General features: G+C 41.6%; 1 protein-coding gene across 23 annotated transcripts in view; it reads right to left on the reverse strand.

Annotated features, from left to right (window-relative positions):
* LOC147341495 (uncharacterized) overlaps positions 1-24950 on the reverse strand; it is a 786153-nt gene that overhangs the window by 634592 nt on the left and 126611 nt on the right. For 4 of the 23 annotated variants that reach the window (XM_086387337.1, XM_086387338.1, XM_086387340.1 and 1 more), the window contains exons 1-2: positions 13026-14440; positions 11749-11871 (exon numbers count right to left, since the gene is read on the reverse strand). The exons of 3 other annotated variants lie outside the window; for them this stretch is intronic. In XM_086387337.1, the coding sequence (XP_086243463.1) occupies positions 11749-11807 (59 nt within the window). In that variant the 5' untranslated portion in view covers positions 11808-11871; positions 13026-14440. Of the gene's footprint in view, positions 1-1407; positions 1541-11528; positions 11719-11748; positions 11872-13025; positions 14444-24950 lie in introns of those variants that run through there. 16 more of the 23 variants (XM_086387341.1, XM_086387344.1, XM_086387342.1 and 13 more) reach the window with 12 other exon arrangements.

The following is a 24950-nucleotide window of genomic DNA, read 5'->3' on the forward strand; positions in this document are numbered from 1 at the left end:
GGTTCAAGACCTACAATAGTGTGAGGCTTATCTCCAGCAGCTCAACCAGGTTCCCACAGTAAATACGGTGGGGGTGGGGGGGTGGGGCGGTGTGGGGGGAAATCCACTCAGGCTTCTGGGACGGTAGGGATAAAGGAACAATCCTGAAATACCCAGAGAACTCTGTTATTGAAAAGACCTGACTTCTGGGGAAACTAGTAAGAGTCTAACTTCCTGGGCTATATCAGAGCCTAACTGACCTAAAGAAGGAAGATACTCAACTCCAGCCCACTCTAGTCATCTTCTCTCACCTAAGAGGGGTAGAAGGGGAAATTCTGAGAGGTAAATAATCCAGAGACATGGGCTCACTGAAAGGCTGAGGCCTAGTCATAGGATTATAGAATGCATCCTCTCCCCCAACATTTAACCACCACATTACCAAAGGCCTCTTTTTACCTGGTATATCATGTCTGGTTATCATGGGGAAATTACAATGTATAATAAAAGGCAAACAATCATAACTTGAAGAGACACCACAAGCGTCAGAACCAGATATGGCATGGATATTGGAATTATCAGACTGAGAATTTAAAACAACTATGATTACTATTAAAACATAACTTGAAGAGACATCACTCTAAGGGCTCTCATGAATAGAGTAGACCAGAAGCAAGAACATATGGGCAATGTAAGCAGAGAGATGGAAATCCTAAGAACCAAAAGGAAATCCTAGAGATCAAAAACACTAACAGAAATGAAGAGAGCCTTGATAGGCATAGAAGACTGAACACAGGCAAGAAAAGAATCTGAGCTAGAGAATGCATCAATAGAATCCTCAAAAATTGAAAAGCAAAGTGAACAAAGACTGAAAAAAGCCAGAATAACCAAAGGAATGTGGGACAATTACAGATGACAACATATCCATAATGGGAATACTAAAATGAGAAGATAGAAAATAGAAATATTTGAAACAATAAGGACCAAGAAGCTCCCAAAATGTATGTCAGACACCAAACCACAGATCCAGGAAATCCAGGGATCATCAAGCAGGATAAGTTAAAAAAAAAAAAAAAATCCTGCACCTAGGCTTTCTATAATTTGAAGATGATACACATAAGACAAAAGATGGTGAAAGAAGCCAGAGGAAAAAACAAATTACCTACAGAGGGGGAAGAAGAAGATTTACATCTTATTACTCCTCAGAAACATGAAAAAAAGAAGAGAATGGAGAAAACATTTAATAAAGACTTTCTCATATGAACAAAATATGAGGGAATTTGTTGCCAGTAGACTTGCCTTGGAAGAAATGATAAAGAAGGTTCTTTAGAGAGATGGAAAATAATAAGAGGTCAAAAACTTGGATCTAAAGAAAGGAAGAATATCAGAAAAGGAATAAGTGAAGGCAAAATAAAGACTTCCTTACTTTTAACAATGGACTGGTTGCATCTCCTTGCAGTCCAAGGGACTCTCAAGAGTCTTCTCCAATACCACAGTTCAAAAGCATCAATTCTTCGGCACTCAGCTTTCTTCACAGTCCATCTCTCATATCCATACATGACCACTGGAAAAACCATAGCCTTGACTAGACGGACCTTTGTTGGCAAAGTAATGTCTCTGCTTTTCAATATGCTATCTAGGTTGGTCATAACTTTTCTTCCAAGGAGTAAGCGTGTTTTAATTTCATGGCTGCAGTCACCATCTGCAGTGATTTTGGAGCCCCAAAAAATAAAGTCTGACACTGTTTCCCCATTTATTTCCCATGAAGTGATGGGACCAGATGCCATGATCTTGGTTTTCTGAATGTTGAGCTTTAAGCCAACTTTTATACTCTCCTCTTTCACCTTCATCAAGAGGCTTTTTAGTTTCTCTTCACTTTCTGCCATAAGGGTTGTGTCATCTGCATATCTGAGGTTATTGATACTTCTCCCGGCAATCTTGATTCCAGCTTGTGCTTCTTCCAGCCCAGCATTTCTCATGATGTACTCTGCATATAAGTTAAACAAGCAGGGTGACAATATACAGCCTTGACGTACTCCTTTTCCTATTTGGAACCAGTCTGTTGTTCCATGTCCAGTTCTAACTGTTGCTTCCTGACCTGCATACAAATTTCTCAAGAGGCAGATCAGGTGGTCTGGTATTCCCATCTCTTTCAGAATTTTCCACAGTTTACTGTGATCCACACAGTCAAAGGCTTTGGCATAGTCAATAAAGCAGAAATAGATGTTTTTCTGGAACTCTCTTCCTTTTTCCATGATCCAGCGGATGTTGGCAATTTGATCTCTGGTTCCTCTGCCTTTTCTAAAACCAGCTTGAACATCAGGAAGTTCACGGTTCAGGTATTGCTGAAGCCTGGCTTGGAGAATTTTGAGCATTACTTTACTAGCGTGTGAGATGAGTGCAATTGTGCGCTAGTTTGAGCATTCTTTGGCATTGCCTTTCTTTGGGATTGGAATGAAAACTGACCTTTTCCAGTCCTGTGGCCCCTGCTGAGTTTTCCAAATTTGCTGGCATATTGAGTGCAGCACTTTCACAGGATCATCTTTCAGGATTTGAAATAGCTGAACTGGAATTCCATCACCTCCACTAGCTTTGTTCATAGTGATGCTTTCTAAGGCCCACTTGACTTCACATTCCAGGATGTCTGGCTCTAGGTGAGTGATCACAGCATCGTGATCGGCCCTGAGATTTCTTTGGAAGGAATGATGCTAAAGCTGAAACTCCAGTACTTTGGCCACCTCATGCGACGTGTTGATTCATTGGAAAAGACTCTGATGCTGGGAGGGATTGGGGGCAGGAGGAGAAGGGGACGACAGAGGATGAGATGGCTGGATGGCATCACTGACTCGATGGACATGAGTCTGAGTGAACTCCAGGAGTTGGTGATGGACAGGGAGGCCTGGCATGCTGCGATTCATGGGGTCACAAGGAGTCGGACACGACTGAGCGACTGAACTGAACTGAACTCTTAACAAAACAGTTTGCTCAAAATAATAATATCAACAATGCATTTATAGAAATAGGCATACTTCTGAAGTATTCCATATTTGGTTCCAGACCACTGAGGTGAAAATTGCAACATGTCACACAAATTGTTTTGGTTTCCCAGGGTATGTGAAAGCTATGTTCATACTATACTGTGATGCATTGTGTCCAACAATATTAAGTACGCAACCTAATTTTAAAATACTCTATTACTAAAAAATGCTAACCATCATCTGAGCCTTCAGTAAGTGGTAGCCTTTTGCTGGATGGTCTTGCTTCATTGCTCATGGCTGTTAGCTGATCAGGGTGCTGGCTGCTGAAGGTTGGGGTGGCTATGAAAATTTCTTAAAATAAGACAACAATGAAGTTTGTTGTATTGATTGACTCTTCCTTTCATGAAGGATTTCTCTTCCTTTCATGAAGAATTTCTGTAGCTTACAGTGCTGTTTACATAATATTAAAACCAGAGATCAAATTGGCAACATCCATCGGATCGTAGAGAAAGCAAGGGAATTCCAGAAAAACATCGACTTCTGCTTCATTGATTACTATAAAGCCTTTGACTGTGTGGATCACAACAAACTGTGGAAAATTCTCCAAGTGATGGGAATACTAGACACCTTACCTGCCTCCTGCAAAACCTATATGCAGGCCAAGAAGCAACAGTTAAAACCAGACATGGAACAACCAACTGGCATTTAACTTATATGCAGAGTACACCACGTGAAATGCCAAGGTGGATGAAGCACAACCTGGAATCAAGATTGCCAGGACGAATATCAACAACCTCAGATATGCAGATGATACCACCCTAATGGCAGAAAGCAAGGAGAAACTAAACAGCCTCCTGATGTAGGTGAAAAGAGGAGAATTAAAAAGCTGGCTTAAAATTCAACATTCAAAAAACTAAGATCATGGCATCTAGTCCCATAACTTCATGGCAAATAGAAGTGGGAAAGTGGAAACAGTGGCAGATTTTATTTTCCTCAGCTTCAAAAATCACTGTAGATGGTGACTGCAGCCACTAAGTTAAAAGGTGCTTGCTCCTTGGAAGAGTGACAGTGAAAGTCACTCAGGTGTGTCCAATTCTTTGTAACCCCATGGACTATAACTTGCCAGGCTATTCTGTCCATGGAATTCTCCAGGCCAGAATACTGGAGTGGGTAACCTTTCCCTTCTCCAGGGAATCTTCTCAACCCAGGGATCAAACCCAGGTTTCCCACATTGCAGACAGATTCTTTACCAGCTGAGCCACAGAGAAGCCCAACAATACTGGGTGGGTAGCCTATCCCTTCTCCAACAGATCTTCCTGACCCAGGAATTAAACCAGGGTTTCCTGCATTGCAGGCAGATTCTTTACCAACTGAAGTATCAGGGAATAAAATCCTAAAGATACTACCAAAAAAAAAATATGTTAGTGTAAATGAATTCAGTACAGTTGCAAGATACAAAATATACAGAAGTCTGTCACATTTCTATACACTAATGACAAGCTATCACATAGAGAAATTAGCAATCCTATTTACAAAATTGCATCCCATAAAATATCTAGGAACAAACTGAACCAAAGAGGTAAAAGACTCATACTCTAAAACTATAAGCCACTGATGAAAGAAACTGAAGACGACATAAACAAATGGAAAGATACACTGTGCTCATGGTTGGAAGAATATTGTTAACATGACCATACTACTGAAAGCAATCTACATGTTTACTGCATTCCCAAAAAAACACCAAAGGCATTTTTCATAGAACTACAACAAAAAATTCTAAAACTTGTATGGAAACACAAAAGATTCCCAATAATCCAAGCAATCTTGAGGAAGAACAGAGCTGGAGGCATCATACTTCCTGATTTCAAACTATACTACAAAGCTATAGTCATTAAAACAATATGATACTGGCACAAAAAAAGATATACAGATCAGCAGAAAATAGAACACCAAACATAAACCTACAGTTATAATGGTTAATTAATCTACAACAAAGAAGGGAAAGATATTTAATGGGGAAAATACAGCCTCTTCAATAAATGGTATTGGGAAAACTGGATAGCTACATGCAAAATAATCGAACTGGACTACTTTCCCAGAATATAGACAAAAATAAACTCAAAATGGATTAAAGACTTAAATAAGACTCAAAACCATAGAACTTCTAGAAGAAAATGTAGGAAGTGCTCTCTTGGACATTAGTCTTAGCAATATTTGGGAGGATCTGTCTCCTTGGGCAAGGGAAATGAAAGCAAAATGAACAAATGGAACTACATCAAACTGATAAACTTTTGCACAACAAAGGATATTATCACCAAAATGAAAAGGCAGTCTACTGAATGGTAGAAAACATTTGTGAGCAGTATTTCTGATAAAGTATTAATATCCAAACTACAAAAAGAATTCATACAACTGAACAAAAACCCAGTTAAAAAATGGGCAGAAAACCTGAATAGCCATTATTCCATGGATGACATACAGATGACCAACAGGCATGTGAAAAGACGCTGAACATAACTAATCATTATGGAAATGAACTAACCATCAGGGAAATACAAATCAAAACTAAATTGAGATCATCTTACACCTGTCAGAATGGCTATTGTAAAAATGAAAAGTAATAAGTGTTGGTGAGGATGAGGAGAAAAGGGAATCCTGTGGGATCATATATTTGTACATTCACTACAGTAAACAGCATTAAAGTTTCTCCAAAAATTAAAACTAGAACTGCCATATGACCCAGCAATTTCTTTTCTGAGTTTTAACCTAAAGATGAGAAAAACAGTATTTTGAAAAGGTATCAATTGCAGTGTCATTTACAATAGCTAAAATAATGAAGCAACCTAAGTGTCCATCAATAGTTGAATGGATAAAGAAGATGTGGGGTGCATGTGCGTGCCTGTGTGCCTGTGTGTGTAGGCTTCCCAGGTGGCACTAGTGGTAAAGAACCTGCCTGCCAACACAGGAGACATAAGAGATATGGGTTCGATCCCTGAGTCGGGAAGATCCCCTGGAGGAGGGCATGACAACTCACTCCAGTACTCATGCCTGGAGAATCCCATGGACAGAGGAGCCTAGCAGGCTACAGTCCATAGGGTTGCAAAGAGTGGGACGTGACTGAAGCAACTTAGCACACACGCATACACACACAATGGAATTTTAATCAGCCATAAAAAATGAAATCTTGCCATTTGCAACAAGAATAGATCTAAATGATATTCTGCTAACTGAAATAAGCCAGAGAAAGACATAGCATGTGATCTATGTATATATGTTGAATCTAAAAAAACAAAAACAGACTCATGGAAATAGAGAACAAAGAGGTGGTTGCCAGTTAGGAGGGGTTGCGAGGCAAAACAGATGAAGGGGATTAAGAGGTACAAACATCCAGTTATGAAATAAATAAGCCACAGTGATGTAATATACAGATAAGGAATACAATCAATAATACTGTAATAACTTTGTATGGAAAAAGATAATTACTAGACTTACAGTGATCATTTCACAATGTATACAAATGTCAAATCACTATGTAATACACCTGAAATGAACATAATATTCTACTTCAACTGTATCTTTTTTAATCTTTGTAAAAAATTCAGTATCTGTGAAGCACAATAAAACAAGATATGCTGATACATTTTCTTTCCCTTTCTTGAAATCAGGAACATGATCTTGAAGGTGAACCACCTTCAACCATATATACAAGGACTATATCCGAGAAGATAGTGGGGCAATATGATGAAAGAAATCTAATTCCTTGAAAGACTGTGAAGAAAAGCTACTCTGGCAGTCCTGATCCAGTCAACTTTGGACACATTAATGAAAATGAATTTATTTAAGTTGATGGAAATTTTTTTCTTTGCTATAACTTAGTCTAATAAAAAGACTGTTCTATACACTAAAAAGAAGAAACTAGACACCTATCTAACTAAGCATATGTAGTTGAGAGGTGATTATCACACAGGATAGTATGGGACTGGAAGGGTATGATACAGAAGGAAGATTGAACTGGAAGTACAGTTAGTATATGTCAAAACTTGAATATGAACTGAAGTTCACCTGACTATAAACATCATAACCTTAAATTCTAAACAATGGTTCTCAAACTATACATCAAAATGACCTGTACCACTTGTTAAAGTACAGATGCTCAGCATTTATATTCAACGATTCTGATACTAGAAATCTATTTTTAACAAGTACCTTGGTTGATTCTTATCCACAACTGATTTAGAAAAGCAGCCTATGGCAATGTTTCTCTTTCTAGATCATCCAAGCTCTTAGGAAACTACAATTGTTGGATGGTTACTGGTCATCCCAGGAAAGAAAAGAAAATGCAACAAGAATTTCATCTCTCCCCCTGGCAACATTTACTTTGCTCTTTTCCTCACAGGCCTGAAATTTGCCTAACAGTATAGAGGACCAAAAAGAATACCTTTCAGTATACAACAGCAGGAAACTCATCCACATTCTAACTATGTAGACCAAAACCCTTGGCTTTGCAGGTTTCTCCTGAGCAATTTACATTCTCTTTCCTAAAGACCACTCTGTCTTTCAAGATGAATAGGTAAAGGCAAGACTTGGTTAAAAAAATTTAAAGGCCAATATTACTTCATTATTTTGCCAAAGCTCGTAGAAGTCCAGAAATCTAGATTTCAAATACTGCCAGCCCTATGTAACTTATTTTTACAAATTATATGGTGTTCACATTTGCAGAAAAAATATGTCAGCCACGGGACCAAGTTTGATCTTTTAAAGAGGCCATAAGATCACATTTTGCAATTAACCCTTATTTCTTCCTAGTTTATCCAGATTATTGTCAGTGATTTAATTAATGCCCTTTCAGAATTAAAGAGACAGATATGTGTTTATATATTTGTTTATATATTTATGTTTATGTTTATTTATGTTTATAAATATATTTATATTTATATATTTATAACCTAAACAACATCTATATTAACTTCAAACACTGTAGAATTCTGAACTCTAATGCAAATTTTGACACTGCTGCTGCTGCTAAGTCGCTTAAGTCATGTCCGACTCTGTGCGACCCCATAGATGGCAACCCACTAGCCTCTGTCCCTGGGATTCTCCAGGCAAGAATACTGGAGTGGGTTGCCATTTCCTTCTCCAATGCATGAAAGTGAAAAGGCAAAATCAGGTCTTACAGAGCTCAATGCAAAGCAGTCTTTATTACTAGGTACTATCACCCAGCACCAATCTTAAAAGGAGAGAGTTTGTGAAACTATAGGTAAATTTTTATGCACTAACTATGCAAAAGGAATGGATTGTGATGACTACTGATTAATGAAAGTAATCTACCGTAAGTGTAGGACATTTGGGGAACTTTTCGTATTATTTCACACTGCCCCTTTTTTGAAAAAAAAAATTTTGGTGGGGGAGGGGACATGGCAGGGCATATGGGATCTTAGCTCCCTGACCAGGGATTGAACCTGAGCCCCCTGCATTGGAAACATAGAGTCTTAACCATTGAACCACCAGGGAAGCCCCCCACCACTTTTCTAAATAGTGGGATCTCACTTTTGGAGCTATAGTAAGCCAAAGTCTCTCTATCCCAAAAGTCTTAAGGTTCTACCAAGCAATGAAGTATAATGAAAAGAACTCTCAAAAAGTTACACATTCCAAGTTCTGAGGAAGAAAATGCCTAGTTTGTGTGGGCACAGACAGTGTAGCTGGAACAGAATAATGAGAAGTAATGAGGGTCCAGATCATAGAGGGCTCTACATGGCTATTGGAATTACTTGGGTTTTACTTAACATGATATGGAAGGTATTGCAAAAAGGGTTTGGACATGATCTATGAATTAACAGCATCACTCTCAACTGCTATATTGAAAACAGACTGAAAGATTAATAGCAATGCTGGCAGCAGGGAGATTAGTTATGAGAATATTGCAATAATCATGGTGAGGGATCCTTAAAGCTCGAACTAAGGATGAAGCAAGAGAGTTGAAGAGAAATAGATTAGGTTTTCATCTCATCACCAAAGTCTGTACCATGTGTGCCATACTTTGTCACTCAGTCGTGTCTGACTCTATGCAACCTCATGGACTGTAGCCCGCTAGGCTCCTCTGTCCATGGGAATTTTCCAGGCAAGAATACAGGAGTGGGTTGCCATGCCCTCCTCCAGGGGATCTTCCCAACCCAGGAATCAAACTCAGGTCTCCTGCATTGCAGGTGGATTCTTTACCGTCTGATCCATTTATCAAAGGCCAAATGGCATAAACAAGGACAACACTTTCACAATAACCTTCATCTTCCCATACAAAAAGCCATACTGCTAAGTCATTTCAGTCGTCTCCGACTCTGTGCAACCCCATAGACGGCAGCACACCAGGCTCCCCTGTCCCTGGGATTCTCCAGGCAAGAACACTGGAGTGGGTTGTCATTTCCCTCTCCAATGCATGAAAGTGAAAAGTGAAAGTGAAGTCGCTCAGTCGTGTCCGACCCTCAGCAACCCCATGGACTGTAGCCCTCCAGGCTCCTCCATCCATGGGATTTTCCAGGCAAGACTACTGGAGTGGGGTGCCATTGCCTTCACAAAAAGCCATACCACCCCTTCAATGCTTGATGTTTTTATTCTCCATATTATAATATTAGTTGTCCCTCAAACATCCATTAAGCATTTCCTAATTAAATAATACATCAATGAACCACTGTCTAAATATTAATAGCACATTTATTAGTTAACAGAAATTCAGGCAGGAAGTCAGAGGATTCAAGATTTTTGTTAAACTGCTATGGGATGTATACTGAAAGCTCAGCCAGGGCTATCTCTGGGTTAAGGAAAAGGTGAATGAAAGGAAGAGGCACTAGTATGCAATTACTGTTGGTTTTCTTTAAAAATCCAGCACACTTGTATCTTCATTATCTCACTAAATCAGTTATGGGCCATGGATTTTCATCACTACAGTAACTATAGTGAAGAGTAACCTGCCATATATTGGTCTAATCCTAGACTACAATTCAAGTCAATACCAGGGAACTATGAGAAATGCTGGGTTTCCCATGTGACGCACTGGTAAATAATCCACCTTCCAATGGAGGAGACAGAAGAGACCTGAGTTGGATCCCTGGGTCGGGAAGATACCCTGGAGCAGTAAATAGCAAACCACTCCAGTATTCTGGAAAACCCCATGGACAGAGGAGCCTGGTGGGCTACATTCCTGGAGATCACAAAGAGTCAGATATGAATGAGGGATTAAGGTCACACAGACACACACATCAGAAATTATATTAATATGATAAACTAATTCAGATAATCTGATAAACTAATTCAGATAATCTAACTCAGCTGATCTCTTCCAGGAACACTAACACAAGATGCTCTGCTAGATTGTTTGGAGGAGAAGAAAGAGAAAGAAAAGGAGTGAGGAAGTGCTTCTCTTCTGATATTAGCTAAATAATCCTTGTTTGGGATAACTGGAAAAGAAATCAAACTACAAATCACATACCAGTACTAAAATACTTTTTTTAAAAAGGTCAAAAGTTAACCACCAATGGTTCCATGTGGCCTCAAAGCATACTGTGTTTGGCCGAAATAGAAACTTCAAATTCAGGAGACGTCACATTAAAAATAAGGTCATTAGGGGACTTCCCTAGTGCTCCAATGGCTAAGACTCCATGCTGCTAACGCAGGGGGCCTGGTTCCATCCCTAGTCGGAACTAAATCCCATATACCACAACTAAGACCCGATACAACCAAATAAATAAATAATTAAAACAATAAGGTCATTGACATCTTCTGTAATACTAGAAGACTGAACTGTATAGGCTATATTCCCACAGGACCAAAAAATGAAGAGACAGTCAATCCCCAGCCCTCAAGTTGTATAGAAAAGCAGCAGACCTATCTCAAATTCACAAGAGAAGTCAGGGATCTTGGTTTCAGTCATGGCTTCCCAATTAAAAAGTACCACCTGTGGCAAACCAGTTACCTGCTCTGGGTCTCGTCTTCCCCAAATTGAAAAAAAAAAAAGGGCTTGGACCAGAAAAAAAAAAAAAAAACCAACACCACCACCTCACTGCCACCTATTCTATATTACCGGAAATATTAGAGACTGCACAGAAAAACAACAAGGGAGAGGAAAGGGGAATACTCAACAAACAGAACTGGGTGTTTGGGAAAAATGGGAAAGAAAAAGCCTATCAATATCCAAACTTCGTAACTTCAGAGGGATAAGGGTATACATGGTAAAAATCACCAGGAAAATAGGAAGGAAATATCTGGAGAAGGAAATGGCAACCCACTCCAGTATTCTTCCTGGAAAATCCCATGAATGAGGAGCCTGGTAGGCTACAGTCCACGGGGTCGCAGAGTCAGACACGAGTGAGCGACTTCATTGTTGTTGTTCTATAGCTTTGAAAAGCTTATCAGATGGTAAAGAATTTTTAAATTCAAAGAATATGAAGGAAACAGAAAAGGAAAACATTGGGAAACTTTCTACATCAGAAAAGAAAACCAATATTCTTAGAAATGTAAGCAAACATAAGAGGCAACTGCAAAATGAGAAAACCACAGCAAAAAGAACAAAGCTTTATGTCCTACCCTCCACCTGATAGCATCTTCTTCTCTCAGTGCTCCACACAGGAAAGGCAGGGCCTAAACCCAACCCAGGAACCAGAGGGAAGCTGTGAAAGCTCAAAAACCTGAGAACCACATGACAATGCCACACCAAACCAGAGGGCTGTTACTAAAAGCCTGAGTAACTACCCAATAGCAGCCACCTGCAAACTGAACCCGGGGTAGGAATGACCGAGGCTCTTACCTAATTTTGTAGATGAGAAAACGCAGGCCCAGAAAAGCTAAATGAGATCGCACAGTCATAACACCTGGTAAGCATTAATGCCAATTCTGGAACCCAGCTGGAGTGCTGCCTCAGCTGATCCATCTATGAAATGAAGATGTTGGATTAGGTCAGTGGTTCTCCAAGTGCAGTGGCCAGACCAGCAGCATGAACCTCACATGAGAAGTCCTTGGCAATGCAAACTCTCAGGTCTCCCCAGATCCAGAATCCTCACCACTGGGATGGGGCCCAGCAATCTGTGGTCCCACAAGCCCTCTAGGTGCTTCCTATGTGCACCAAAGTTTGGAAAACCGCTGGATTCCAGGATGTCTAAGGGCCCTTCTAGACATTTTTGGGAATGTCTGAGCATTGACCTCCAGGCCATTTGGCAGAAAATCACACTACTCTTAACCTAGGACCAAAGAGTGGTATACAAAGGAAAAGTCTGATTGCAGTTTGTAATAGTGGGAATAAATGCCAACCCCTTGGTGGAACCTACACCTATCGTATGTTAAAAGCTCCCTGTCTGGATTCACTTGCATATGGCATGCTGGTACTCCTAAACCAGGCCTTCTTCCTGGGGTCTGCTTAGAGAGAGGACCAATGAGCCCATCTTCAAAAAAAGCCAAGTGAGGGGGGGGCAGGGGGCGGGACAAGGAAGAGATGGGCTGTCAATCACCTTTTTGCAGCAAATTCTCTTAGGCTTAGAGGCCCCTAGGACTAAACATGCTAAAGGGAACAGCAGGGGCCAACCTTCCCTAAGCCTGGCTGCTCCTGTTCAACGTGCCCTGGCCTTGGTCAGATGTCAATACCAGATCAAGGCCACGTGACACGGAGGGAATCTCCTAGCCTGACAGTGAGGTCCTAGCCTGACAGTGAGGTCCTGCCCTGTGTTGAGGCCACCAGACTTTCCATCCCGGGAAGGGGCTCTGTACGTCGGCCATCCTTGCCTAATCCTGGTCACCCAGCAGGGGGGCTATTGCCTAGGCCAAAGCCCAGCACCCTCCCTAGCAGGCCCCAGCCCTGAAGTCCCCTCAACCCAGCACTCGCCCAGCCCTGCAGCCACCTCACACCAGCAGTCCCCTGGCCCCGCAGCCCCCTCATCCCAGCAGCCCCCTGGCCCCACACCCACCTGGCCCAGCAGCCCCCTGGCCCTGCAGCCCGCTCACCCCAGCACCCCCGGCCCCACACCCAACCTGGCCGAGCAGCCCCCTCACCCCAGCAGCACCACTGAGGCCAACTTTGCAGTTGGCTCTTACCTCTGCCCCCACTTCCCAGCCAGAGCTTTTGAGGAGGTTTTATGTTGGATGAATGTGACATAAAACCAGCTCTACTGGCCCAACCAGAGCCTGTGCTGTGAAGGATGGAAGGGAGGAGGGGAAGATGGCAGTCGTGTCCAAGGGAGGGTTGAAGACTTTCAACATTTACTTTGATTTAGGGGAGGCAGCTCTTGAAAGTCGGTGGAGGGATCCCACCTCAAGGGGCCAGAAAAACAGACTACGGTGCCTTGGGCTGCCCACCATCTTTCCCCACCCACACCCTCCTGGCCTGTGTATCTTAATGAGATGATGGAGGACACTTGAGCAACTTGGCCTCGTAGTTCACCAGAGGAACATAAAGGCCCTGAGGTGGGAAAGCAAAAGACCCTTAAGCTGTGCGCAGGAGACTGTTTTCTGTCACAGAGTCTGTGGCATGGAGACTGGAATGTGCCACGATTCAGGGGCACCATGCTGTTGAGAACAGGAAGGAAGAAAAAACTGTTGAGGGGAGGCAAATTCCTCAGGCTTCCCAAGAAAGATGTGCTGCTTCACTTGTAGCACGTGTAAGCTGTTTTCAGGACTTGATTAATATCGTTAAGCAACTTAATGCCCCAGAAACTTCCAGTTAGAACAGGCAAAAACAAAATCTAAACATCATAAAGTAATTCATGATACTGAGAGAAAGTATGCCTCTATCAACCTGTATGATAAGAGATACAAAATCATCTTACGAGCTTACAGATGATGAAAATAAAAGGAAACCAGGTATTGTGGAGGCAGTTGTTGAGGAAATTAAAAAGAAAACTTGAGGAAAAGTCTGACGGTAAAAGCCACTCTGAAAGAATTCTTTATCTTGGCATGAAAGTTTTGAAGAATGCAGAATTCTCAAAAATATGATTCAGAAAGTCCATGAGCCTATTTTAGAGCACCTGTAATACCTGTCTGCAAGTTCTCAGATGCTGGAGAGCCTATGAATTTCACAGTTGAACTTCTCTGAATCCAGTGACTATTTCTCAAATGAGGTGTTGACTGAAATACATCTAATAAAGTCAAACCTGGATGATTTTGATCCTTCTGTTCTCACGGACCACAAGTTATAGGCTGCATTGGGTGCTAAATACATTGGAAGAACAATGTCACTCAGAATGCATTAAGGAACAGGATAGGAAAGGAAATGGAACTTCTAGAATAGGGTACAAAACAACTTTCAAGGACTCATACTTCAGCTACTTTCGTACTTTGGAAATTCCAAAATTTAGAATACTAAGTGGGGTTGGTACAGGTTAAATTCCGGAAGAACAGATGCAGTTCTCTTTCATGAGTGTACAAGATCAGTATTTTACTCAACAGGACAAGATGCACAGAATGATGACGATGACACAAGCGAAGAATCAAGAGAGAAGAAGCAAAGCAAGAGGAAGAAAATGATTAACCAGAAGAAGAGGAAGAACCCTAAAATAAACACGACTTTGTGAAATGCAAGCTGAAGTGAGCCAAGGGCATTAAAGATCTTTAGAGAATAGCTTAAACATACGCTGCACTGCTTATACCTTCTTTAAAAAAAAAAGTTTCTAGGTACCTTATTAGGTACCTAGCAGGTTTTAAAACCAGTGCTTTCTTCTTAGAATTTTAATGGTCTCCACTTTTCTGCCAGATACATAATTTACTGCATCCTTGAACATCCATAGTTTGGTTCTCGTGAAGTACTTTTGTCGTAGGTATACACCGACAGCTGTAAAATATCAGAATCCTTACTGCAAACTAAGAGTGGTTTAGAAAGCCTTCCTGAGAAACCAATTGAAGTAGTTTTCAAATTAGCTTACTTGACTTGTGCCTTCATCATTGTGCTGTAGAAATGTAGTCTCTTGTACTCACTAGTACACAATGCACTTTTAACCGAACCATGTGCATGGTTAAGGGTTCCAGTAAGCCACCTTCAGTAACCGTCAGCTTCTTTAAGGATCTTTGCACTGGTGGTTAAATGAAAAGAAATTTGGAGACAAGTGATTCATCACTGGGGTGTCAATAACATCTTGTCTTCATTTTATGCTTAGCAGAGCAGTTTTTGTAGCACTCTACCTTCTAGGAATGCTACCTGTTCACCTTTGGGTAAACTTGCATCAGATTATTTTGTTGAAAGAAGGCTAAAATATCAAGGGGCAAAAGATGCTCTAGAGCTGTGGTCCTCCACGTTTTTGGCACCAGAGATAAGTTTCAAGGAAGACCATTTTTCCACGGACCAGGGAGGAGGGGGATGGCTTGGGGATGATTCAGGTGCATTACATTCATTGTGCACTTTATTTCTATTGTTATTACATCAGGTCCACCTCAGATCATGAGGCACTAGATCCCGGAGGTTGGGGATGCCTGCTCTAGAGCCAGTCAGTCAGTTCAGTCGCTCAGTCGGGTCTGACTCTTTGCAACCCCGTGAACTGCACCACGCCAGGCCTCCTTGTCCATCACCAACTCCCAGAGCTTGCTCAAACTTATGTCCATCGAGTCAGTGATGCCACCCAACCATCTCATTCTCTGTCTCTTGCTCTAGAGTAGTGGTTTTCAAAGTGTGGCTCCCAGCGTAATGGTCTAGGAGGTCACATGGTGCAAGTGAGCCCAGCCCTCCACTTTGGCTAAGACAACAGAAGAAGAGGCTCACCTCCATCTAAGACCGACCTTAATTCACTGGCTCCAAAGTGTTGACGGTAAAGTGACTAGGACCCAAGGGCTCCTCTGGAGAGGAGACTAGAACACCTTGGAACTTGAGTCACACACCCCTCTGAGGATAATGATTTCCTGGAGGTAGTGGAGAAAAGTGTAAGGCAAAACTAATGACAGAAGAACATAGATCCGGTGATGCCATTTATATAAAGTTTTAAAACATGCCAAAATTGCTATGTACTTTGGGATATAAGTGTATATTTAACAACCTCTTTCATTTCCCAACAATGTAGGCAAAGTACATGGGAATGAAACACCAAACTCATGACACCAGTTACCATTTGAGGAAAGGATGTGCAGACCTCCAACTCCGTTTCTATTGTTTTGTTTCTTAAACTCAGCAGAGATTACCTAGGACCCAAGGAAGTTTCCATTAGTGCTCATACCTATAGTCTTATGTGTGACTTTAAATGTGCCTAATCTCTAGAATTGGGCTAAGAAAGTGGGTGAAAGGTAGTTCATCAGAGAAAGGGAGTTTGGGGGGAAGGCCTTGTTCTGCAATTAGTTAAGGTCACTTAGACACCCATTTAGGATGGCATTACCAGACTGCTTCTCCAGTATGCTACAATAGCATACTTCACAAGCAGCCTCTCTACGTCCCATCTCAAGACCCTCACTGTATGGAACCTCAAAGAATCTTCTTCACCTTTCTGTCCTAAAGTACCAACTACCTCCAGAGACAAGTTGACCTGAGGCAAAGCTATGAAAGTGGAACAAGACTTGCATCCCTAGCTCCTTTACCTCTTTTTTCAGCGACATCCTGTTAACTCTCAAGCAGTGGCCCCTGATGTCCTCCTCAATTCCACCATCATCCCCAAGCACCTAGAATCAGGGACACTGTCACTCCCCATATAGGCCTCCGTTCCCTGGGAGCACCCCATGCCCCCAGATCTTTCCTTCATTCTCCTACTCATCTGCTCTCAAGGTTCCTGTCCCAATTCCTCAAGACCCTGCCTAATGTAATACCTGGCTAATGATACAAAAATAATATTATTTTCAGGTAGGGTGTGATTCCAAGTTAACATACAATGTACTTGTCTCTGAAAGGTCCTATGAAATGATGCTAAGATAGGCAATTTCAGACCCTGTGGCAAAGTAGGGGAAGAAAATTTTAGAGGATATTTAACTTCCATTATGTAAAGACACAGCAATTTAATGTGTAAACTCTCTGACCTCCAAACGTTGAAATTTAGAATGAGTTAACCACAAGGCAAACAAATATTAACACTGATGCAATTCTCTGCCATCTAATATGTATTTTAATGACCAAATTAAAACACTTTTTTTTTTCCCTATGACCTTGTCCCCCTCAATCTAAAGATACTTATGTGTGTGTGTTAGTCACTCAGTCATGGCTGACTCTTTGCAACCTCGTGGACTGTAGCCCACCAGGCTCCTTGGTCCATGGCATTCTCCCAGCAAGAATACTGGAGTGGGTTGCCATTTCCTCCTCCAAGGGATCTTCCCAAGCCAGCGATTGAACCTGGGTCTTCGGCATTGCAGGCAGATTTTTTACCATCCCTCCAGCAATATGAGATGTACTGGTATATAGAGAAATTACCCAAACTTTACCGACATTCAAGGCTCAACTTTAATCTCACCCACTGGGGGCTCTCCAAATTCATAAATGAGATCCTACACATAGTAGCATTTGACTCTGTAACTTGTACAATTAACCAATACAGAGGAAGCAAGTTGTTTATAGTCATTTAACAAATGTTTAAGGGGCCTCCTTGGTGGCTCAGGGGTAAAGAATCCGCTTGCCAATGCAGGGGATGTGGGTTCAATTACTGGTCCAGGAAACCTGTGTTCTAGAGTCCGGGAGCCACTGCTGAGCCCACATGCCTAGAGCCATGCTCCACAACAAGAGAAGCCTCCACAGTGAGAAGCCTGCACCCTGCAACTAGAGACTAGACCCTGCTTGCTGCAACTATAGAAATACCTGTGCAGCAATGAAGACCCAGTGCAGGCATTCATAAATAAATCTTTAAAGTAAATAAATAAATATCTGAGTATTTACTCTGTTTCGGATATCATTCTAGGTGTTTGGGGGACACAGTGAAGAAAACAGACAATAAGCTCTGCTTTTGCGGCACTTAACTCTTGGTGGTGCTCGGGGAGGCTGGAGAGTTAGGACAGGAGTAATAAAAACAAAGATAAAATGTATTAAATGGGAAAAGTTCAAAGCTATGAAGGAAAGAGAAACGGTGGGAATATAAGACTGTTTGAGAGTGGCACTTGGTGACAAGTTGTAGTCAGCGATGATCCCCTGTGAGTGTTGACTAAAACCTGAATTCGACACCCATGGTGGATTCATGTCAATGTATGGCAAAAACAATACAATATTGTAAAGTAATTAGCCTCCAAGTAATATATATAGATTTTAGAAAATCAAAAAAAAAAAAAAACTAATCTGAATTCCAAGGAGGAGGCCGCTATAGGACAATTTGGGAGGAAGATTCCCATGAAAATTACTAAAAACATAAAAGTGGGGAAAGGGGCATTTCTTCTGTACAGAAGGCAAGCAATTACTGACTTAGTGTGGACAAGAGGACCAAATTAAAATTCTGCTTCCTCTGAATAAAAAGGGCATGCTTAGAAGTTGAAAAAACCCAGACAAACCTCACTAAGAACCCTTAATTCTGATAATGCTCATTGTATATTATCATGTTAAATATTCTCAAAAACCCTGTGGGGTGGTAATTATTCTCTTTGTTAAGATGAAACTAAGGACCATAGGAAAGTTTACCCTAAGCCACACAGCTTTTAACAACAAAGGGACAGAAAACGTAACATGATCAAGAATATCTGTCTGCAATCCACAGCCAACTTCCTATTATTTAAGGGTTGGAGACTGGGATTCTCTAATCAAAGAGAAGAATTAACAATCAGAGTCTCTTGCCAACTCAGAAAAATGAAACTGAACTATTTGCTAAATAGCAGAGTGATCATTTCTAGATAGTGAGATTAAGGGCGATTTTTATCTTCTTAATCCAGGCTCTGTTCCTTATTGGCTGTGTATCCTTGAGAATGTTGCTAAACATCTTTGTGTTTGGTTTCCTTATTTGCAAAAGATGGATAATAACAGTACTCACATCATAAGGCTGTTGCAAGGAGTAAATAACATAATCTATGTGTTTAAAATAGTGCCCAACCTATAAGTACTTAATAAATGCTACTCATTATCATTACCTCAATATAATTTTAATTTGAATTGTTTGAGCATAATAAGTCTATACGTTTAAAAGTCATTTGTATTTATCTATGATTTATCTACCCATGTCTTTTGCTTATATTTCTATTATTATCTTTTTCATTTGTATGGGCAAGATACGTGTGAATTTTTGATACCCTCTTTAGTCTTATGTGTTTTATTAGTCTGTTGTACAAAGAATATGTATTATTTTTATAAAGAAGAAAAGCATGGGACCTTAAAACTTGCCAGAAAGACCTTGGAGGGCCTTAGCAGAACTTTTCTTGACTCAACTCATTCCTAAATGTACCAAAACTCTTCTGCTAGCTCTACCATCATCTCAATGGTTTTTTGCTTTGGAGGCTAACCTCCTTTTCAGGGCAAAGGGCAAACTCTTTACTGGAGCTTTCACGGCCCTATCTACTTTAAAGGCCCATCTGCCACTCTGCTCTATGCCGGAGCCAGCCGGCAAAGTCAATCAGGTCCCAAGAACATGCACTACGCGGCTGAGAAAGAATACTACAGCAAATATGGGGTCGAGAGGATCAGACACGTCTCCACAAAGGGAAGCGGTCTGACCACGACTTTATTCAGCATCTTATATTTATATAGGAGGGCAAGAGAAAAACAAGACAGTTAACATTTTTTCTTGGTTGACCTATACATCTTACAAAAAGTCACAAGAAATCTTGAGAGCATGGGAATGGCACCCTGTTATTATTTCTTACACCAGATAACATTTCCTTGTGCATGAGAAGTTTGTCCAGAACTCCAGGTGTCTGCAGTAAATAATCGCCTAATCTCTGGGGTGGCGGGACAGAGGGCTATGTTTGCAAGCAAACCCTCAAGGACTGAGGCAGCTCCCAGAGCTGGGTCCTTTAGATAAAGGACCCCATTCTCACGGGCAGCTCTCCGCATCTCCCCCTTTTTTTTATATAGGCGCACGCTTATGTTCCTTTAACCACAGACAATTTCCATAGATGGAAGCCTTTATCATCTATAGATCATCAATCAGTTTTTTAATTAAACAAGGTGCAAGAAATAAAACTGTTAAAATTATTAAGAATAGTCTTCCTATGGCTGCTCCCAAGAACCAAATACTAGTGACGGTAGGTACATGTCGAAAAAGTTCTTTAACAAAAGACTCAGCTCTTTTTGCAACATCCAAATCAGGTCTAGGTGCATTTTCAATATTCATTATTTCTTGATTTAGATACAGTAAATCTAAGGAAATATTTTCATTATGTCAAATATCTTTTAAATGAGCTTTCACCTTATCCCAAGAAGTTATACTACCATTATATTTTTGGGGGGTAACACAGATCCATTGAAAATCGGCATGACATTGTACCCGTAATCTCAACTTTATACTTTGAACCTCTTCACCTAAAAATTTTACAACATCATAAAGGGCATTCAATTGGTCCTCTAGCTTTTTGTCAATATCTTTTTGAGTCCCCAGGGTAACGGATACATTTTGTGCCAGATTATTAACAAAAGTTGCAGTTTGCACTGATTGTGCCAGAAACAGGGCTGCAGTAATCAAGGAGGCAATAAGGGTTACCAAAGCTACAAATCCCAGAATTATTAACCCTATTCCCCTGCGGTAACGCATTAAAGCACCCTCTACTTCTCTCCAAAGCTCAAGTCCTTTTTCATCATACCAAGACCCATTAATCTTTACAGGAATCATAACAAAAGCAGGCTGTCTTAAGACTAGAACCCTAGTTTGATTAGTAATTCCCCTAACGCAGTTAGTTAAGGTACAATTGTTACAAGTTATAATTTCATAACCCAGGTTGTATATTTACAGATCCTACTAGTAAAGCATAAGGGTGAGGCACACATGCACGAGCGTACCTCATGGTGAGATTCCATAAATAACCGTGTCTCACTTTCGATCCCACCATCATTTCGTAAGTGGTGTTTAGTCCCTGTCGCTGATTGATATCGGCTGTGATCCCACACTGCTCAGCAAACTCAGATCTCCATAGTAAATAATCTCCTCCAGATAAACAAGCCCGAGCAACCTGTTTCCAGTCATTAGGTGGCAGATTTTTATTTCCTAAAGCCTCTATAATAGCCTGAGTAAATGGCGCAGTCAGGCCGTATTGTGCACAAGGCATTTTTAACTCTATTAGTTGCTTAAAGGGTAGCAGTTCATAATACCTCTGCTGTTGAGCATTTTCAAATACTGGATAGATTCCTGAAAACCCAGGAATATGTTCTCCTTCATCATTAGCTCACTTAATCACTTGTTGAAGAGGAGATAATAATATCTCACTTTTAATTTTTATGTTTTCACCGGGCAAAGAAGCAGGGATAGATATAAGCTCTCGCGGTTCTACAAAAGGCGGAGGTGGGTCAAGCCCAGCAAGAATTGAGGGAGGATATGTTGGAGGCACAGGCTGGCTGGAGTGGGAGTCTCCCTGTGCATCCTTTTTTACTGCTATAACAATTTTCTGAATTAAATTCTCCAGCTGTTCTTTGGAAAGCCCTGAATGCTTTAATTCCCCTTTTCCCGAGGGGGTTGCATGCTAACCATCATCTCCCAAGGCATATCCTCTCTATGGTACTGAGCTGCTTGTTCATTTAACTCTTCCTGTTCATCAGAGCTTAACACATCATCATTTCTTCCAGCCTTACAAGCTGTTCCCTCAGGCACGGCATAAAGCAGCTCAGGCACAGGGGCGGAAGGCTCTGCAACTTCGGGTTCTGTGGAATCCCGGAGGGCCGTTTGAATCTTATGTCCCTCATGTTCAGGATCCAGACAGTCTCTTATGAGAGTCCACAAAGAAAAAGCATCTACAGGGACACGATTGGGACCTTGTAAGGAATAATATGTCTGCAATTGTTTTCCTACTTTCTTCCAAGTTTCCAGACTAACTGTTCCTTCCTCTGGGAAACAAGGACAAACTTCTTCTATAAAAAGTAAAAACTTCTCTAGCTGTAACTTATTTACATGAATTCCCCTGCCTGTTAACATAGTTTTCAACATATGTACAAATAACTGGCGGCTATTGCCTTGTCCCATGATTTATTATTCTTGACAATAACACTCCCTGCCCCTTCAATAATTAGGAATTCCTCGTTACTTACTTCAATCCTGATGGGCAACGGCCGTTGTCATGCTCTGATTCTCGAGTCCCTGTTCGGGCTCAACCTGCCAGAGCCAGCTGGCAAAGTCGATCAGGTCCCGAGAACGTGCACGACGTGGCTGAGAAAGAATACTACAGCAAAGATGGGGTCGAGAGAATCAGACACGTCTCCACAAAGGGAAGCGGTCTGACCACGACTTTATTCAGCATCTTATATTTATACAGGAGAGCAAGAGAAAAACAAGACAGTTAACATTTTTTCTTGGTTGACCTATACATCTTACAAAAAGCCACAAGAAATCTTGAGAGCATGGGAATGGCACCCTGTTATTATTTCTTACACCAGATAACATTTCCTTGTGCGTGAGAAGTTTGTCCAGAACTCGAGGTGTCTGCAGTAAATAATCGCCTAATCTCTGGGGTGGCGGGACAGAGAGCTATGTTTGCAAGCAAACCCTCAAGGACTGAGGCAGCTCCCAGAGCTGTGTCGTTTAGATAAAGGACCCTGTTCTCAAGGGCAGCTCCCCACAGCTCTACACTCCTGCCATTTTGCTCCCTGGCTAGGTACACACCACCACATCTCTGCCACTCTTCATGCTGCTTCCTTTACCTACAGGAACCTCCTTGCCCCTGCCTTTTTACTGCCACTTGAACTCCTAGCTTCAGGACCCCCTGAAATGCCCCCTCTTCCACACTGTCCCAGGCACCAGCCCACCCCCTTCACCTACTGGCCATAGCTAATCATCCACTCTCCCATGCTTCCTTAACACTTGTGCTCATCCTTATTACAGCACTTGACAGAGTGAGTCGTCATTGCCCAAGTGTCTGTCTAACCCTGTAGATCGTAAACCAGAACAAGCCATGGGTCTCAGATAACTGAGTCCCCATGTCCGAATATAATTCCAGGTATATAGTAGGTGCTTACATGTGCTCAGTGAATGCGTAAATGACTAGGGGCTGGAGTGTTTGTCCTATAGCTTCAAGTGGACAGACTAGTTGTTCCTGACCTGGAAAGACACTTGTATGATTTCTCTTGTTTTGTTTGCTTTGTTTGGTAACATGCTGTCTCCTCTAAAGTGAATAGTTGATGGTCTTGTTAAAAGTTCTGAAAAAAGAATGTACAGAGATAGGAGGAAACAAAGAAAGCATTAATACTCTGGTTTCATGGGTGGGGCAACTTCCCTGGTGGCTCAGATGGTAAAAAATTGGAGACCCGGATTCGATCCCTGGGTCGGGAAGGTCCCCTGGAGAAGGGAATGGCAACCCACTCCAGCAGTCTTGCCTCGAAAATCCCATCGACAGAGGAGCCTGGTGGGCTACAGTCAATGGGTTTGCAACTTCTTATAGGGGAAAAAAAAACCCGTCTACCTGGGAGTATGTGTTTCTCTGCTAAAGAAGAATGGAGGCAGTCCTGTCACAGCATGGGATAGGAAATGGGAGTGCCCTAATTAAGCACCTTCCTCACCCAAGGACCTCCATCGCATCACCCAGGTCTGCCCTCTGGCCAGAAACAACATCTGCCTCCTCTTCCTACCCCTCAGTTCAGTTCAGTTTTTCACTTATATCTGATTTTTTGTGTCCCCATGGACTGCAGCACACCAAGCTTCCCTGTCCATCACCAACTCCTGGAGTTTACTCAAACTCATGTCTATTGAGTCAGTGATGCCATCCAACCATCTCATCCTCTGTCATCCCCATCTCCTCCTGCCTTAAACCTTTCTCAGCATCTTCCCCAGTCTTTTCAAATAAGTCAGTTCTTCACATCAAGTGGCCAAAGTATTGGAGTTTCAGCTTCAACATCAGTCTTTCCAATGAATATTCAGGACTGATTTCCTTTAGGATTGACTGGTTTGATCTCCTCCCAGTCCAAGGGACTCTCAAGAGTCTTCTCCAATCCCAAGGTTCAAAAGCATCAATTCTTTGGTGCTCAGCTTTCCTTATGGTCCAACACTCATTATCTATACATGACTACTGGAAAAACCATAGCTTTGACTAGACAGACCTTCCAATTCCTAAAGTGAAAATGAAAGTGAAAGTGAAGTCATGTCCAACTCTTTGCAAACCCATGGGTTGTAGCCTACTAGGCTCCTCTGTCCATGGGATTTTCTAGGCTAGAGTACTGGAGTGGGTTGCCATTCCCTTCTCCAGGGAATCTTCCCAACCCAGGAATCGAATCTGGGTCTCCCACACTGCAGACAGACACTTTACTGTCTGAGCCACAGGGAAGACCACAGGCTTTTTTACAGCCAGGGACTCACTGGGGTCTACAAGCCTATTTTAACAAGGGCCACACAGAGACAACATGCTGTCTTTATTGTCCTTAGTTCGGGCCTGTTGCCCATCTTGTGGGTCCAACACCTCCCTCCTCTGAGAAGCCTTTTCTGAGAAAAAACTTTCAATGCCTTTTGACTCACTTGTTTGAGTTCATGCAAGGATGTAAAGATGGAAATGTTTTACACCGCCAGTGTCTTCCAGCCAAAGATCACAAAACCATGCCTGTAGTTGAGTGAGTTCAGTTTACTATTCATTGCAGTAAGGGAGAACACACATCATGGGGAAACTATGTGATGCCTTCCCAAGTATCAGAAAGAACCTGTTACAGAGGCTGGGGTTTGGATGAGTTATTTGGGGAAGTTTTTCCTTCAAGGAAACAGGGGTTTGCTCTAGATTAGATGTCTTTAGGTAGCTGAGGCAATTCTCTGCTTGGTATTTGAATAAATCTTCCCTTTAGGGAGAGGAGACTAGACCCAGAATAAAGATGTAATTGGTCAAGAAGTTGTAGACATTCATTTTAGCCAAGAGAGGGGGATGTTTAGTCATGTATGATCTTTTTGGTCCTGTCTTGTCTCCCTTCGATGTGGTCTCAGAGTGACCATGTCTGATGTTCATGTTCTATCACACTGTTCTAAGACAAGTTCA

The sequence above is a fragment of the Bos grunniens genome, chromosome X (genome assembly GCF_055505025.1).
Source record: "Bos grunniens cultivar Pamir isolate PY7600 chromosome X, Bosgru_T2T1.0, whole genome shotgun sequence".
In the NCBI taxonomy this organism is placed as follows: Eukaryota; Metazoa; Chordata; class Mammalia; order Artiodactyla; family Bovidae; genus Bos; species Bos grunniens.